The sequence below is a fragment of the Archocentrus centrarchus genome, chromosome 7 (assembly GCF_007364275.1).
Source record: "Archocentrus centrarchus isolate MPI-CPG fArcCen1 chromosome 7, fArcCen1, whole genome shotgun sequence".
Lineage (NCBI taxonomy): Eukaryota > Metazoa > Chordata > Actinopteri > Cichliformes > Cichlidae > Archocentrus > Archocentrus centrarchus.
This window is the reverse complement of record NC_044352.1, coordinates 12,492,331-12,506,663: the sequence shown is the minus strand read 5'-3', so window position 1 is coordinate 12,506,663 and position 14,333 is coordinate 12,492,331. Positions and strand designations below refer to the sequence as shown.

At 39.4% G+C, this 14,333-nt stretch overlaps 1 protein-coding gene and 1 long non-coding RNA gene across 3 annotated transcripts; one reads left to right on the top strand and one right to left on the bottom strand.

The window, feature by feature from the left end:
* Positions 1 to 1,442: 1,442 nt before the first annotated feature.
* LOC115783217 (prostaglandin E synthase 3) lies at positions 1,443 to 6,429 on the bottom strand. Of its 2 annotated transcripts, XM_030733941.1 has the most exons (8): positions 6,272 to 6,429; positions 5,049 to 5,162; positions 4,884 to 4,953; positions 4,684 to 4,782; positions 4,474 to 4,563; positions 2,684 to 2,740; positions 2,501 to 2,528; positions 1,443 to 2,394 (listed from the first exon to the last, which is right to left on the bottom strand). In XM_030733941.1, coding segments are annotated over exons 1-8 (480 nt in total). In that variant the 5' UTR covers positions 6,274 to 6,429; the 3' UTR covers positions 1,443 to 2,374. The 2 variants fall into 2 exon arrangements, with proteins under 2 accessions (XP_030589801.1, XP_030589800.1); XM_030733940.1 differs by lacking the exon at positions 6,272 to 6,429 and having other exon boundaries at positions 5,049 to 5,173.
* A 74-nt stretch (positions 6,430 to 6,503) lies between these two features.
* LOC115783218 (uncharacterized) lies at positions 6,504 to 7,051 on the top strand. The gene is made up of 2 exons (XR_004020192.1): positions 6,504 to 6,644; positions 6,990 to 7,051. It is a non-coding gene; the product is annotated as an uncharacterized LOC115783218 (long non-coding RNA).
* The last annotated feature ends 7,282 nt before the right edge of the window (positions 7,052 to 14,333 follow it).

The following is a 14,333-nucleotide window of genomic DNA, read 5'->3' as shown; positions in this document are numbered from 1 at the left end:
GAAGATGGGTACACTGTGGTCATAAAGGGATGGATATGGTCAGCAACAATAGTTAAGTAGGCTGTGGCATTTAAAGTTGTTACTAATTGGTAATAAAGGGACCCAAGTGCCAAGAAAATATCCCCCACACTATTACTCCACCAGCAGCAGCCTGAATTGTTGATACAAGGCAGGATGCATGGAGCAATGCTTTTTTGTCATTTACACCCAAGTCTGACCCTACCATCTGCTGCAGCAGAAATCTCATCACACCAGGTAACATTTTCCAATCTTCTATTGTCAAATTTCGGTGAGCCTGTACAAATTACAGCCTGTTTCCTCTCCTTAGCCGAGAGGAGTGGCACCCAGTGTGGTCTTCTGCCGCTGCAGTCCGTCTGCTTCGTGTTGTCTGTTCAAAAATGCTCTTCTACATGCCTTGGTTGTAACAAATCATTTCAATTACTGTTGCCTTTGTGCCAGCTCAAAGCAGTTTGGCAACACTCCTCTGACATCAAACAAAGCATTTTCACCCAGAGGACTGACACTCACTGGATATTTTCTCTTTTTCAGATCTTTTTAAGATGGTCTGGTGCCAGCTTATTAGTTAATTAGCTTAAGTCTTTGTCAGTTTGGTAAAATTGGTTGTCACAGCTTGCCTGATGAGGCTTCGATGGAGGTGTTTGTTGAGACTTTGTACGTCTACATAACTGAGAATCAACTGTTTTCAAAAAAAAAATTTTTTTTGTAATGCTTTTGCTAAATCTTGCCTTTTGCATATGCCTTCCATACATTAAGACTAAAATATTGAAGCTAATAAAAACAAAACTAAAAGTAAACCTTTTCAAACAATAAAAACTAAACTGACATTAGATTAGCCAACCCACTACAGAAACTGAACTGAAACAAAAAGTCAAAACAAATAATTGCTGGAAATTTCTTTTTTTTTTTTTTAACTGGACTACTTATAGAACTCTGACAAATTTTTAAGAATTAAATATAAATTTGCATATTTGCTTTCATTTGTATCATTTTCGCTAAATTCAGCAGGTCATCCTGACCATGTCCACATGCCTAAATGCACTGAGTTGCTGCCAGGTGTTTGGCTTAATAGATATTTGCATTCATGAGCAGTTGAACAAGTGTACTTAACAAAGTGGCAACTGTGTAATGCAAGCCTATATAGATGCTGTAATTTGTTTTTCCAGTGCCCATTTTATTTATTTATTAACACTGTCAGCACAGTTGTGTACAAGGGTGATGTGTTTATGAAATCTGACACCCCCCCATGTGTATAGATCACAAAAATTAAACCCCCTCAGTCTGGCAAGACCTTAACATTAGAAACTGTAGAGTAGAATTTACAGCATCCCTATTATATTGTTTTGCATCCATTTCGAATAAGAGCACAAAAATAACATTAACCCTGACTCTCCATTATCTAAGAAAACAAAAAGCATTAAAAATGATTCTTAAACAGTTTATTAGAAAGATGTAGACAATAAAAAAAAGAATTCCCACTCTAATTCAACATTACTTGTCTCCCCTTACATTTTATTGACAGTGCAAATATGATTTGGTCATTACATGTCGCCGTATCGTTCCAACACGCCGCGTTGTTCAAGCCCCTTTACCAGCTGCATAACATTTCCGCTCACTTCTGCAGTTAAAGATGGGTGTGCACGTTAGGTGGGTATAAAGAGAGTCAATATGTTGAAGTCATTCAGATTAACAAAGTACAGTAGGCGATCACTGGGAAGATGCAAATATGCCTGCAATGAGTTCAGAATATTCCAATTTTTTACAACCATTAAACAATAAGTAAAGGGAAACATGTAAGCTGGAAGGTTAAGCTACTGAAACAGTCTTCCTGGATATCTAACTCACAGCACATTAGAAAGGCTTGAAGAAGAACCCAATTGGTAAGTGTTTCTAATTCTTTTTTCTTTTAAAATCATGAGAAACTACACTGGTAAACTAACTTAAAAACCACAACATTAGGTATGGTTGGGCCTAATCAGCTTTAAACCACAATTCATTTGAAGACAAACTGTCAATCTCTTGAACACACATTTCTCAGTTGAGGACAACTATACAGTTTTTTGTTTTTTTTTCCAACAAATAAAAGTGTGCTTAGTTGTAATATTTAACAGTAAAACAAGATATCCAAAAGGTGCAGTACAGCAAATGGAAGTGGAGATAGCTGCTCTGTACAATACCATGCATATCAACCTTCAGTGGACTGATTGGTCAAAAGTTTGGAGCTGAGGCTATGGATTTAAATATGGCTACTGACTTATATGTACAGCTGTCACTGCCTTCAGTTTCAAGATATACATTTGTTAATATTCTTCTCACGTTCTGTTCTTCTGTTTTCTCTCCAGAGTCTTATGGTCTTCTACTCCAAATCTGGCATTTCTGAAAGCAAAGTGAAAAAAAGACACGTTAAAGTTGCAATTTTTGAAAAAGCAGCTCGAAGTGTATATGTAATATATAAGTGGTATAAAAGCTCATAAACACTTACTCTCATCATCGCTATCTGCAGATTCATCCTGAAAGAATAATAAGAGAAAGATGAGATTGAAACCTGGTATGACAACTGAGGTTACCATAACCTCACATCACAAATTAAAATCTCTCTTATCCATAAATATAAATTCAGTTGAAGACATCAAAAATTGGGGGGGGGGGGGGGGGGGGGGCTTACATCATCGGCACCGTCTAGATCAGGTAGGTCATCCTCGCCTCCCATGTTGTTCATCATCTGTAATGTAATATCAGCAATTAGAGCCACATCATTTACTTAAATGCCAAAGTGCTCAAGACAAATTGATTTTTTCTGTCTCATAAGATTAAATTTGAGGGATGCATTAGTCAGCCAAAACAATCTCTCTCTTTTTTTTAATAAGGGGATCATTACACTGTTTTCCAGCTCCATATATTTATGGTTTTTTATTGTCTTGGACTCTACCACAATAGTATCCACATAGCAAGTGATTCAAAATGACGTGGGAATCAGAGAAAGTTCATGACTATCAGCAACTTCAAGCGATGATGGTTCAAACAACTTCAGACAACAGGAAGTGGGAGAGTCCAGAGTTGAACTTTTCTCAACTTCAATGTGAGCGACTGAAGCAGCTACCAATAAGAGTCGAGGGTACTGCTGATTAACACATGACATGGCTGTAATTACATTAGAGGGTTACCTAGGTAACCAGAGCCTGGAATGTCAGTGACAACAGATGCATGATGAGCAAACTGCTTCCTGTCAACTTTATTTCGATTTACTGCCACTAACCCCTCTCAATGGCATCATCAAGATCCAAGCGTAGATAAAAAAATACAAGAAACTGATCATTTAGAACAATCTGAAGCTCGAAAAGTTGACATTCTATCACATATGCTGACCTCGTTATTTGAAACTTTGTTTAATATGCCCATCCACCATTGTAACAGTACATATTGCAGAATATGAGGATAACAGTTCAACTTTAACTTTGGCAAAAGCAGAACAGGAATACCTTGTTTAGTTTAAACAACTGCACTACTTCTGAGTCACATTTTTAGGGTTCAGAAAAATGTGCCCATGATGGGAAACTCTGGCCAGATCACATCAGGTAAGTAGCATAAAGTATGTAGGAAAAGGTCACATAGAGAATGGTGAAAAAGGTTAAGGACAAAATTTTCGTGAGGAACAGCCAGTGATACATACATAGGTACAGTGATCCCTCACCTATAGCGAGGGTTTCCTTCCCCAGCGATAGGTGAAAATCCGTGAAGTAGTGGCGTTGTATTTATTATTATATTTATTTTATTATATATATATATATATATATATATATATATATATATATATATATATATATATATATATATATATATATATATATTTAAGGCTTTATAAACCCTTCTCACATGCCTATAAACCTTCCCTACTCTCTTATTACAACTTGAATGATGAAGATGATGAATTATGTAGCTGTGCAGTACTGATGGTGATGAAGGTGGTGCAGCAGCTTTGCCCTCGGCCATTACTTCTAGTTCCACTAAAGGCATAGGTGTAACTGATCTTTGTCCGAGTGATGAACATCGTTATGGGGTGTTACATAAATACCTATATACACCGCAAAATCCCGCAATATAGTGAAAACTCTGCCAAAACAGAATTAGTACTTTTTAAAAAAAAAAAAAAAAAAAAAAAATCTGCGATACAGTGAAGCCGCAATAAGTGAACCGCAATATAGCGAGGGACCATTGTATTCTATAATCTAATTTTTTTGCCAGCAGCTACAATTATATTCCATAATCTTATACCTGTCTTCATTAAAGCCTATAAATTTAGACCTTGGGTAATTCCTGCTGTTTCTTCAGGTGGATCAACTTGAGAATGATTGCATTAAAGCTTTGTATTAGCTTCAATTTGTGAAAAATGTTTTTTTAAGTAAGTATTTTTCAAATATGACAAATCATTTAATCCAAACAAATCAAAGCCCTTACATCTGAGAATTGATCGAAGTTGCCCATCTCCTCATCCGAGTCATCCTCCCAGTCTTTCCAGTTGTTGAAGTCAACACTGAGCCAGCTCAGCTGTGGGCAGAAAACCAACATTTTTTTTTTTTTTAATTGTTGCACATCAGTTACCTGCATCATACTGTTATGATTTCAAATTCAGTACATTTCAAATGTGTTTGTGAGTGCCTGGCAGACCTTCGCCTTCTCTTTCGTTAGCCTTGGCCACGCCTTCCCTGGCTGCGCTTTTCGTAGATAGCACAACACTGAGCGGTCTGTGCGTTTATGTTTGGATTCCTGTGTTGAAGGGTAAACAGCACAGTAACAAATGTGGTCTCTCATGGGCTACATACAGTGCTAATTTAAAAAAAAAAAAAAAAAAAGTCATTACAACTTACATTTTCATCAATAGCGTCGAAAAGGTCTATTTCATTCTCATGCTTCACATTGTCAGTTCCTCCAAGACAGCTATGGGAGGGGGGGGGAAATACCATAAATATGCCATAAGAGAGAGACCAAAAAGAAATGCATGGATAAATGTTGCAAGCATTAGGAAAACGCACCTGAAACCACACTTTGTTTTATCAAAATTGACTTTAACATCTTTGCTGTCTGCTACACAGAACTCTATAAAAACAGAGTCCCTCCTGTCGTACCACTTGGCGGTCGCTGGATGCCTGGAGGACATGCAAAAAGAGGATGTAACTCACTTTTGTCCTTTAAAAGTTCAGCTTTTGATACATTTAAAAATAACTTGGGGGGTTAAAAAAGTAACAGTACTGCTGAAAAGACTTTAGACGAGACAGCCTGCTAGCAGAAACCCTTTGTGTCAGGTTGCTGTACGGCATCAAGTTACACAGAGTGCTCCAGTATCAAAAGTGAAACATCTGTGCATACTAAACCACGACAAGTCACATTTACAAAGTGTTGTGGATAGGCCTGTACAAATTTTCCTTTTAACTTTTAAGTCTTTGGGGGAGAATCTGAAATAGTGTTACTTACTCTATTTAATGTGACCCAGTAGTATGTGAAGTTCAGAAAAGCTCATCTAACTTTGCACATGTGGGATGACTAGAAAAACCATGTGCTTTTTTTATCTCACTGGACACAAATTAAATGGATAACTCTGGCTTCATTACCACACACCTCCATCTCAAGTAGATTTACAGATCAGATGCATGTCGCTGGCTGAACCATATTCATTGATAAATTCCTCTTTGTATGGAAGCTACAAGTATGTTTACTGTTCTCTTAGCATTGTAGAGACTGTCTCGTTAATTAAATCCTCTTACAAGTACTCAATGCAGTGTGCGTGGTAGTTAGCTTTAAACGTCGCTAGTCATACCCGGCTCTCTACACAAAACCACTGATAAGGTTTGATTTTCTTTACAAAGCTGAAATCCTAAAGCAGATCTGATGCTAATCTGATCTTAGCCTTCCAGCAGTCTCAATGAAGCCTCCTGTAGCCAAGCTAACACGCTAACAGGCGGCACTACGCTAGTCAAGCCATGCGGTGCACCTGACCCATGCTACAGCTAAAAGAAACAGACTCTTTAGGCAATGCAGACCAAAGGGGTCTACTATATTAACGGTGATGGTACACTGTGTGTTTTTTACCCGCTTTATAAGGCAGCAAGTCACGCTTATACCCCAGTTCATTGAGGCCAAACCACACTCCCGCCTTTCCAAAAGCATGTTTCCAGAGTGCTAAAGCTAGCTAGTTATTCAGACTGTACTATCACACTTTCCCTCCGCTGCGCCCTCACGTACGCTCCCCACAACTTACATGTCTCGGAATGAAGTAAGCTCTTTTATCGCAGATAAAACAGCCCTGTAAAAAGATTGGTAGCGCCTGCAAAACAAGAAAGAATGCCACCCAACACACGGCCAAAGCAAACGCCTCTAGCCCGTGGACTCTACTCCGGATCTTGTTGCGTATCCCAGGATCAGAATAGCAGTGCTGACGCACTCGAAGCGCACTAGACGTTTCTAGAGCTTTCAGCCACAGCTGCGAGTGATGTGAGAGAGGCAGACCACAATCTGGCCCGGACTACAAACGGCACCAAGCATAAAGGGATTAGCTAGAGTCTTCATCCCACCCAGGATCACCACCTCAAACAGTTTACACAACAGAAGAGGCAGCAGGATCCTTGTACTATGTAAGTTCAACTTAACTGCATAATAAAGTGATCATCAAAAATGCATGCAAAATATCATAAATATAGATAGATCCATAAGTATTTGGACGGTTGCTTTTTAAAATAAATAAATAAAAAATATGCCTCTTTACACCACCACAGTGGATTTTAAATCAAGCAAGATATGAAATATTTAATCATATATTCATAATATCCCAACAACAGTTTTACTTTATTGTAAACTCTCTTAATCTGTATTCAAATAAAAATAGAAGAGACAGGGTCACTGTATATACAATAGAACACTTAGAAGGAAATGAAAAGAGTTTCAATATGAAGCGTTATTTGTTTGTTTTTTTTTACCAGCCTGGAGGAAGTGCCAAACCCGGAAGCAGTTCTGGGCAGTTCCACCAAAAAAAAAAAAAAAACCCAAGAAGCTGCATGAACACAGCGCCACATTTTTTTTTTTTATTAAAAAGCTTTATCTTTTTGTTGCAACAAAAAGACAGTAACATGTTTTGTTATAGTCATGCAAACATTCATGTAAAAAAACAAAACAAAAAAACCCTGAGTAACTCAAAGTCCATTTCTTTCTTCTTTTTTTAGATTTTTTTTTTGTCATTGCATGATACAATAAAATTTTGTAAAATCCTTTAAATAAAAAGTAATGCCTTTAAACTAATTAAGTTGGGTTTTTTGTTTTGTTTTCATTTGTTTATCGTGTATCGTGTAAGGATTTCATTTTTAAAAAAAAATTTTTGGACAAACTTTCTTACAGTATCTGCTTGTTTTTTTCTTCAGCCATACCAGCATACAGCATACAAATTTTGATTTAGTTTTATTCATAGTCTTTTGACGAAAATGTAATTTAGTTTTAGTCATAATTTAGTCATTTCAGTAGTTTTAGTTTTAGTCTCGTTTTAGTTGACGAATTAAGAATATAGTCGACTAAATATACAGTCGATTTAGTCGACTAAAATATAAAGGTGTCAAATGTAAATGCTCTTTCTTCAGTTCCCTTGAATTAGTCATTATACACACAAAATTAAACATTTATTAAAAGTTATGGAATATTATTAATAATATTAACATTAGTGTTTCACCTGCTTCCCACACACCTGATCATTAACACCACCTTACTGCGATAATACCAGCATTTTACAGCAGGACACGCTCTGACAGGTACAGGGCAGTGTTCAGGACTAAGATTAGGAAAGGCTAATCCACCGCGGTGTGGAGATTTTCTCTAAACACAAACGCTAAACTGGGAAAAACACTTGACCCTGCATGACATTAAAATGCTTACCTTTGCATGGAGATCTGGGTGACTGGTTTGCAGATGTTGTTTAAGATTTGTCGTGTTTTTACCCGAGATAGTCGCCCCACATCGTTTTGTTTGTCACAACGTCAAAGGACAAATGTGTCCATACATCGACTCCTCTCTTTCTCCCTGCTGACATTGTTTACATAACTTAGTTCTATCGGAAGTAAAGACAAATCACAGGCTAGTTTGGTCTTCGCGGGTTCGGAGCAAATTTGTGCAACTGTACGTTTGATTGGATGTTTTCCTAACTTGTCCCTGCCTTTCACAAAATTAAATAAGTTCTGATTGGATGTCGTCCCTGCCAAGTATTTTCATCTCATTTTCATTAGCTGAAAAAAGTGTCAATTATTTCGTCATCGTTTTTATCCTTTTAGGTAGTTTTTATTTAGTTATCATCTCGTTTTCGTCATGAAAAAAGGGCCGTTGACGAAAACTAATATTTCGTCAACGAAACACTGCTGGGCTGTTGTGTTTGTAGCCCCTCCTCATGAAAAAAGAGCCAACTCCTGTCATTCACTTAAAAGAGCCAGCTCTTAGAGCCGAAACTTTGGAAACGACCGGCCAGTTGGGAAACCTCGCGAACCTCCTGATGGCCACCATACCCCTGGACGCCTCTGATTCCTGCTCAGCCTGTCTCTGGGTACTTTTATCTTCCATGTTGTTTATCAGCTGCATCAAAGGTCAAAGGTCTCTGTGGCTCTCAGTGCTACCAAATGTGGATTTCACTGATCATCAGCTGGTTTGATGTGCACATTATTTTTAAGAGTAGACCATTTCTCTCTACAGCACCGATGGTGTGACTGCAGTACCACGAGGTCAGCCTGTCTCTGTCCTCAGTGCACAGCTCTGCCCTCTCTGGACTAACCTCCTGCCAGAGAAGGACCCTTCTTACCTTCACCTTCAGCTTCCTGTGCTCCCTCCTGCTGCTCAAGCCTCCAACAAACTGTTTTCTGTAAATAATAAAGACTGTAAATAGTTCTTCAAACCGTGCAGCCACTAAAGAGGGAAACACTGCCCTCTGCTGCCTCACAGGCCACATAACAACTTGGTTTTTATCATCTATTTTTGCTTACCCAGTGCAGCACATTACCAGGGTTCGAAAACAACAGAGCCACGAGAGCGCTGATTGGATGCTGCTTTTACAGCAGAGGAAATAATTATTGAACATTTCTCTGGAGTTTTGGTAGATAATCACTCTGCATTAAAATTAAAGTAACATAAAAATTAGAGAGTGTTTATTTCTTTGTAAGTGAGCAGACTTACAAATTCAGCAGGGGATCCAATAATTATTTCCCCCACTCAATTATTAATGATGCAGACAGCATTTTTGTTCAATATTTATCATTTCCCACGCTTATTAGATCAGCTTAGATTAGATGAAACTTTATTAATCCCTTTAGGAAGACTCCGTCAGGGAAATTAAAGAAAAGGTCACATTATTATAACCACAATTCATGATATGAAGAAGCAGACTGGGACACACTGTGACACCTTTGGTTTGAACAGATGAATAATTCTACTTTAGGGAAAATGGTTTAAGGTAAATGAAGGTCCTCATTGAAAGATAATCAAACATGTTTTTACTCAACAGCCCGATTATCTAATCTTTAACAGGCTGCAGGACACTGAAAGTTGTGTCCAACTAAAACTGAGACATTTGCTCCTAAAAGCCTCTAAATGGAGAATCATTTGTCAGAAAAAGGAATGTGTCTGCTGTTTTTTCTCCAAATCTTCCTGTTCCTGTGTGTCCTTAGATTTCACATTATGCAGAGATGCATGAAGGACTGCTGACCTTTTTCTTAAATATAAAGCTTATATAAATGTTTGAATGCCGGCTTTTCAAGGACAAGAAACGTAAAAAAAGCAAATGTTTCATCGAAAATAAAGTCGATCTTTTAAACCTTATACGACATATTTTAAATGTAACACTGAGTAGCTGTTTGGAGTGCAGTAAAATAAACCCAAAACCTGAAAAGCTGTAAGTTAATGGTTAAAGTTCTGCTAACTGGGATATTTCCTGCTCCCTTATTCACAAGGTGTCCCACAGTTGGAGCTGCATATCCTCCCTTTGGGTCTTAAACTGGGAGCTTTTGCATGTTAGGCAAAGGTGTGAACTACTACACTAACAACACAGCAACTAATCATTTCTTGTAGTGATTTCATAGTACTCAGATCTGTTGTTTCAGGGTTAAACCTGTCAGGCTGAGGACCGTCTCATTCTCTAAATTCACTAAATGTGACCAAGAAAGAGAAGAACAAGGACTCACAGATCACCCAGCACCTGTCTGGAAGCTTTAGTCTGCACTTTCACATTAATATTTTCTTGAGTGGGCTCTTCTGGAAAGGTGAGCTGTGTTGTATTATACCTGTTGTACTTTGTGTGATGGAGACCACAGGATGCTGCTGCCTAAATATCCATAAGGAGAGATGAACTATGTTCAGCTGCAGGTGGTGTGATGAGGAGATGAAGCACGAGAGGAAAACAGGGCATGGGAACAGTCCAGCCTGCAGAGCTGGTCCATTCACCTGCACTGAACTGACTCTGCCCACTTACCTGCTCCAGCCTGCGGTTCGTGTGTGTGTGTGTGTGTGTGCAGAAGCAGTAACACAAAAAGAGCTTAATGTTTAAACAACATGCAGGCCTTAGACAATTATTCACAATAAAGATATTTAACACACACACACACGTTCTCTGTGTTTTCCCATGCCGCTAAGCTCTTCCTGAGTTCTTTGGGGACCTGCTGTCACTGATCTGGAATCAGTATTTAGAGTGTCACACTAAGCTGTGGCGAAAGGTTAGGGGACACACACATATGCACACACAAATGCTGTGTGTAGGCAGTGTAGATGATTGTGATCATGGCTGTTTAATGAGGCCTGCACACCAAAAAGCTCCTTGAGAATTTTGAATCCATCAGTATATAAAAGAAGTAACATTTCAGGTTGGAATGCCCTTCTTCAGACTTAACAAGGTAATGCTACACACCTGTTTAAATACCCACCCCTCACCAAGAAATTGAGTGACAGGTGCTGTTCAATGTCCGAGAAAAAAATAGGACAAAGAACATTTAAAACCTCACATCAGTGTAGCATACCTGAAAACGTCTAAGAATACACCGTTACAACAGTCCTCGTCACAATGTAAGAACGAGGGGAAGAAAAATACAAATAAATAAAAGTAAAAAATAAATCATTAAAGTATACACTAAAAATTGGGCTAGTGTAATGTTTTCTATTTTTGTGTTTGAAATTTGACTGTTGTTTCCAGTTTGATATAGATGATGTTTAACAATAATATGTGTATATATATGACGCTGTACTGGGGGACCTTTGTTGTTTGTGGATCGGAGATGAATTTTTAGTGTATACTTTAATGGTTTATTTTGTACTTTTATTTATTTGTATTTTTCTTCCCCTCATTCTTACATTGTGACGAGGACTGTTGTAACGGTGTATTCTTAGATGTTTTCAGGTATGCTACACTGATGTGAGGTTTTAAATGTTCTTTGTCCTATTTTTTTCTCGGACATTGAACGGCACCTGCTTATTCTAATGAGGTGTGACTGTTTTTATTTATGATTTATTTCCTGTTTGGTGAAAGGGTGCACGGCAATCATGACATTTTTCAGCTAAAATGAAACGCCGCTGCCTTCACTGTTAAAAACTGTTAAACTATAATCAGATGCAGGATTGGAACAGTCCTCCGGAGCCATCATTCACAGACTTCAGCTCCAAACACTGATTCACACTAACACATTCACCCTGCTGTAACCAGGTCTCTGTAAGGCAGAATAAATGAGAATACCATAAATCCAACTGAATGTTTGCAATAAAATACTGTACCAGATCATACAGTAATTACAGTCCTCAGTGCTAAACGGGCTCCTTCTTATATAGCGCTTTTCTAGCTGAGCACTCAAAGTGCTTTATACACCATGTTTTGCATTCACCCATTCATACAAGCACTTCCTTCTACAGCTCAGTGCTTCCTGTCTTACATCCACACACATTCATACTCCGACGGCTGCATCAGAGCAACTTGGGCTTCAGTGTCTTGCCCAAGGATAATTTGGCATGCAGACTGAAGCATCCAGGAATCAAACCACCAACCTTAAGATTAGTAGATGACCTGCTACCACCTGAGACACAGCCACCTCAACTTTTTTAGAGTTTAGGAATTTCATTATTTGTAGTTTCCCGTGTGCTTACTGCATATCATTAGTTGTATTTAAAGCAAACATGTCATCCATCTGTCCGTTTTCTTCGACTTTCTTCCAGGGTCGTAGGGCGGCTGGAGCCTATCCCAGCTGCCAGGGCGAGAGGCAGGGGTGCATCTTGGACAGGTCACCAGTCTGTGACAGGGCTTAATGGTTTATGTGAACCAGTCACACTCACACTCACACCCAGTGGCGGTCCTAGCCTGTTTGGCGCCCTGGGCAAGCATCCCCGCCGGCGCCCCCCCCCCCCCCCCCCCCCCCCCACACACACACACAATAGCGATCGCCGCACTACTACACTTGGGGGGGTAATGAGCGACTGCTGTGTGGTGTATGTAGCTTTCTGCCATGATCTGACAGACAGGCTTTAACAGAAGGTCCCCCCACCATCACAGGCACACTCAGAATTTCTTTTAAATTTTTATTTGAAAAAACATGGAAGAAACTGAAATATTACACAGCTTCTGCTTACCTTTATCTTTGCTTGTTTCTCCTCTTCTTCTTTTCTCTTTTTCCTAAACTGTGCACCTGATGGCTTTGACCTTTTCCTTTCCATCTGCCACAATTCGCCACCACCACCGCCCATCCCCAGGGTTGTCAGATCTGACTGACAGTTGCCAGCCCAACACAACAAAACCTCCACTGAAACTCATGTTAATAGCACCAGGTGTGATATATATTTAAATATACAAGCTTTGGGTAACTTGTTAAAATTTTGGCTGCTTTTCACCATATTTGGTAGGTTTTTAGGAAGTTTTTATTGTAAAATTATATATCTATATAATTTTATAATTATATAGAAATATCTATATAATATTCCACCCCAATGTGTTCACAAGCTGCCCAATCTGGCAACACTGCGCCATCCACCAACATTTGTCCAAACTGTCTAGATTCGTATTTGTGTTATTTTTTTTATCAGGATTCGGGTTCACACAAATACTGTGATTTAATGACCATATTTACAGTATTATAAATGAAATTGGCTTTGTGTTCTATCAGTTGTGTGCATCTAATTTTATTAGACGCACAGATTCATTCTGTGGAACATGGGAGGAAAAAAAAAAAAAAAGAGTCAGTTTTGCATATCTCGCAAAAGTTTTGCGAGATCCTGAGTTACTTTTGCGAGATTTCGCAAAACTTTTCAATATTAGTACATACACTTCGCGTTAATCTTGATATGGCAGTGTCCGTGAGGATGAAAGGTTTGGCGAGAGACTGCCAGCAAAAGTCGCCTTTATTTATAATTCAGCGGTTACTGTTGGCTGTAACCAGGCCCAAACTGTACAGGCATGAATGAATGAACCCGGCTGACAGTCTCACTCTCACGCCATCACTGCTTCACTCGACTCGCACCCCAGGCTGAGAGGAGAAGGGGGCGGGGCAGCGCTGTGTGTGTGTGACGATCGAGTGAAGCAGTGACAGCGAGACAGAGAGAGAATCCCCCGCCTGCCCTTTTTCTTCTGTTACAACCTGTCTGACCATGGCAGAAAGCTACATGCAATACACAGCAAGCAGAGGGCGCCCATTATCCCACAAGTGGAGTAGTGCGGTAGGCGTTGCTGCGGCGATCGCAATGCGTTGGGGGGAGGGGGGCGCTCATGCCGCCCTAGATGAAATGCCGCCCTGGGCGGCTGCCCATGTCGCCCATATCAGAAACCGCCACTGCTCACACCTACGGCCAACTTAGAATCATCAATTAACTTGACCCCGCTAATGTTTTGGTATATTGGCTTTCTGGTCCAAAGGTAACCCCAGGTTTTATGCAACTTTCATATTTGTGTGGTAAACATTTAGGCTAATCATGCGCAGAGACTGTAAGCAAAAAAGAAATAAGTGAACATCCACAAACAGAAGTAATTTTAGATGGCATATGACTGCCTTTTTTATTATTTTCAAATTTAGAGTATTGAATTAAATCAAATTAAAAAAAAAAAAAGAAAGGAGGGAGAGAGAAGGGAAAGAAAAAAGAAACCCCCAACAATCCCCTGTGAGCAAGCACTCGGCGACGGTGGGGAGGAAAAACTCCCTTTAAGCAGGAAGAAACCTCCGGCAGAACCAGGCTCAGGGAGGGGCAGCCATCTGCCGAGACTGGTTGGGGGGGTGAAAGGAAAAGAATAAGGAGGGAGAGAGAGGATGGCTGGAGGAAAGAAGGGCACAGAGGAGAGG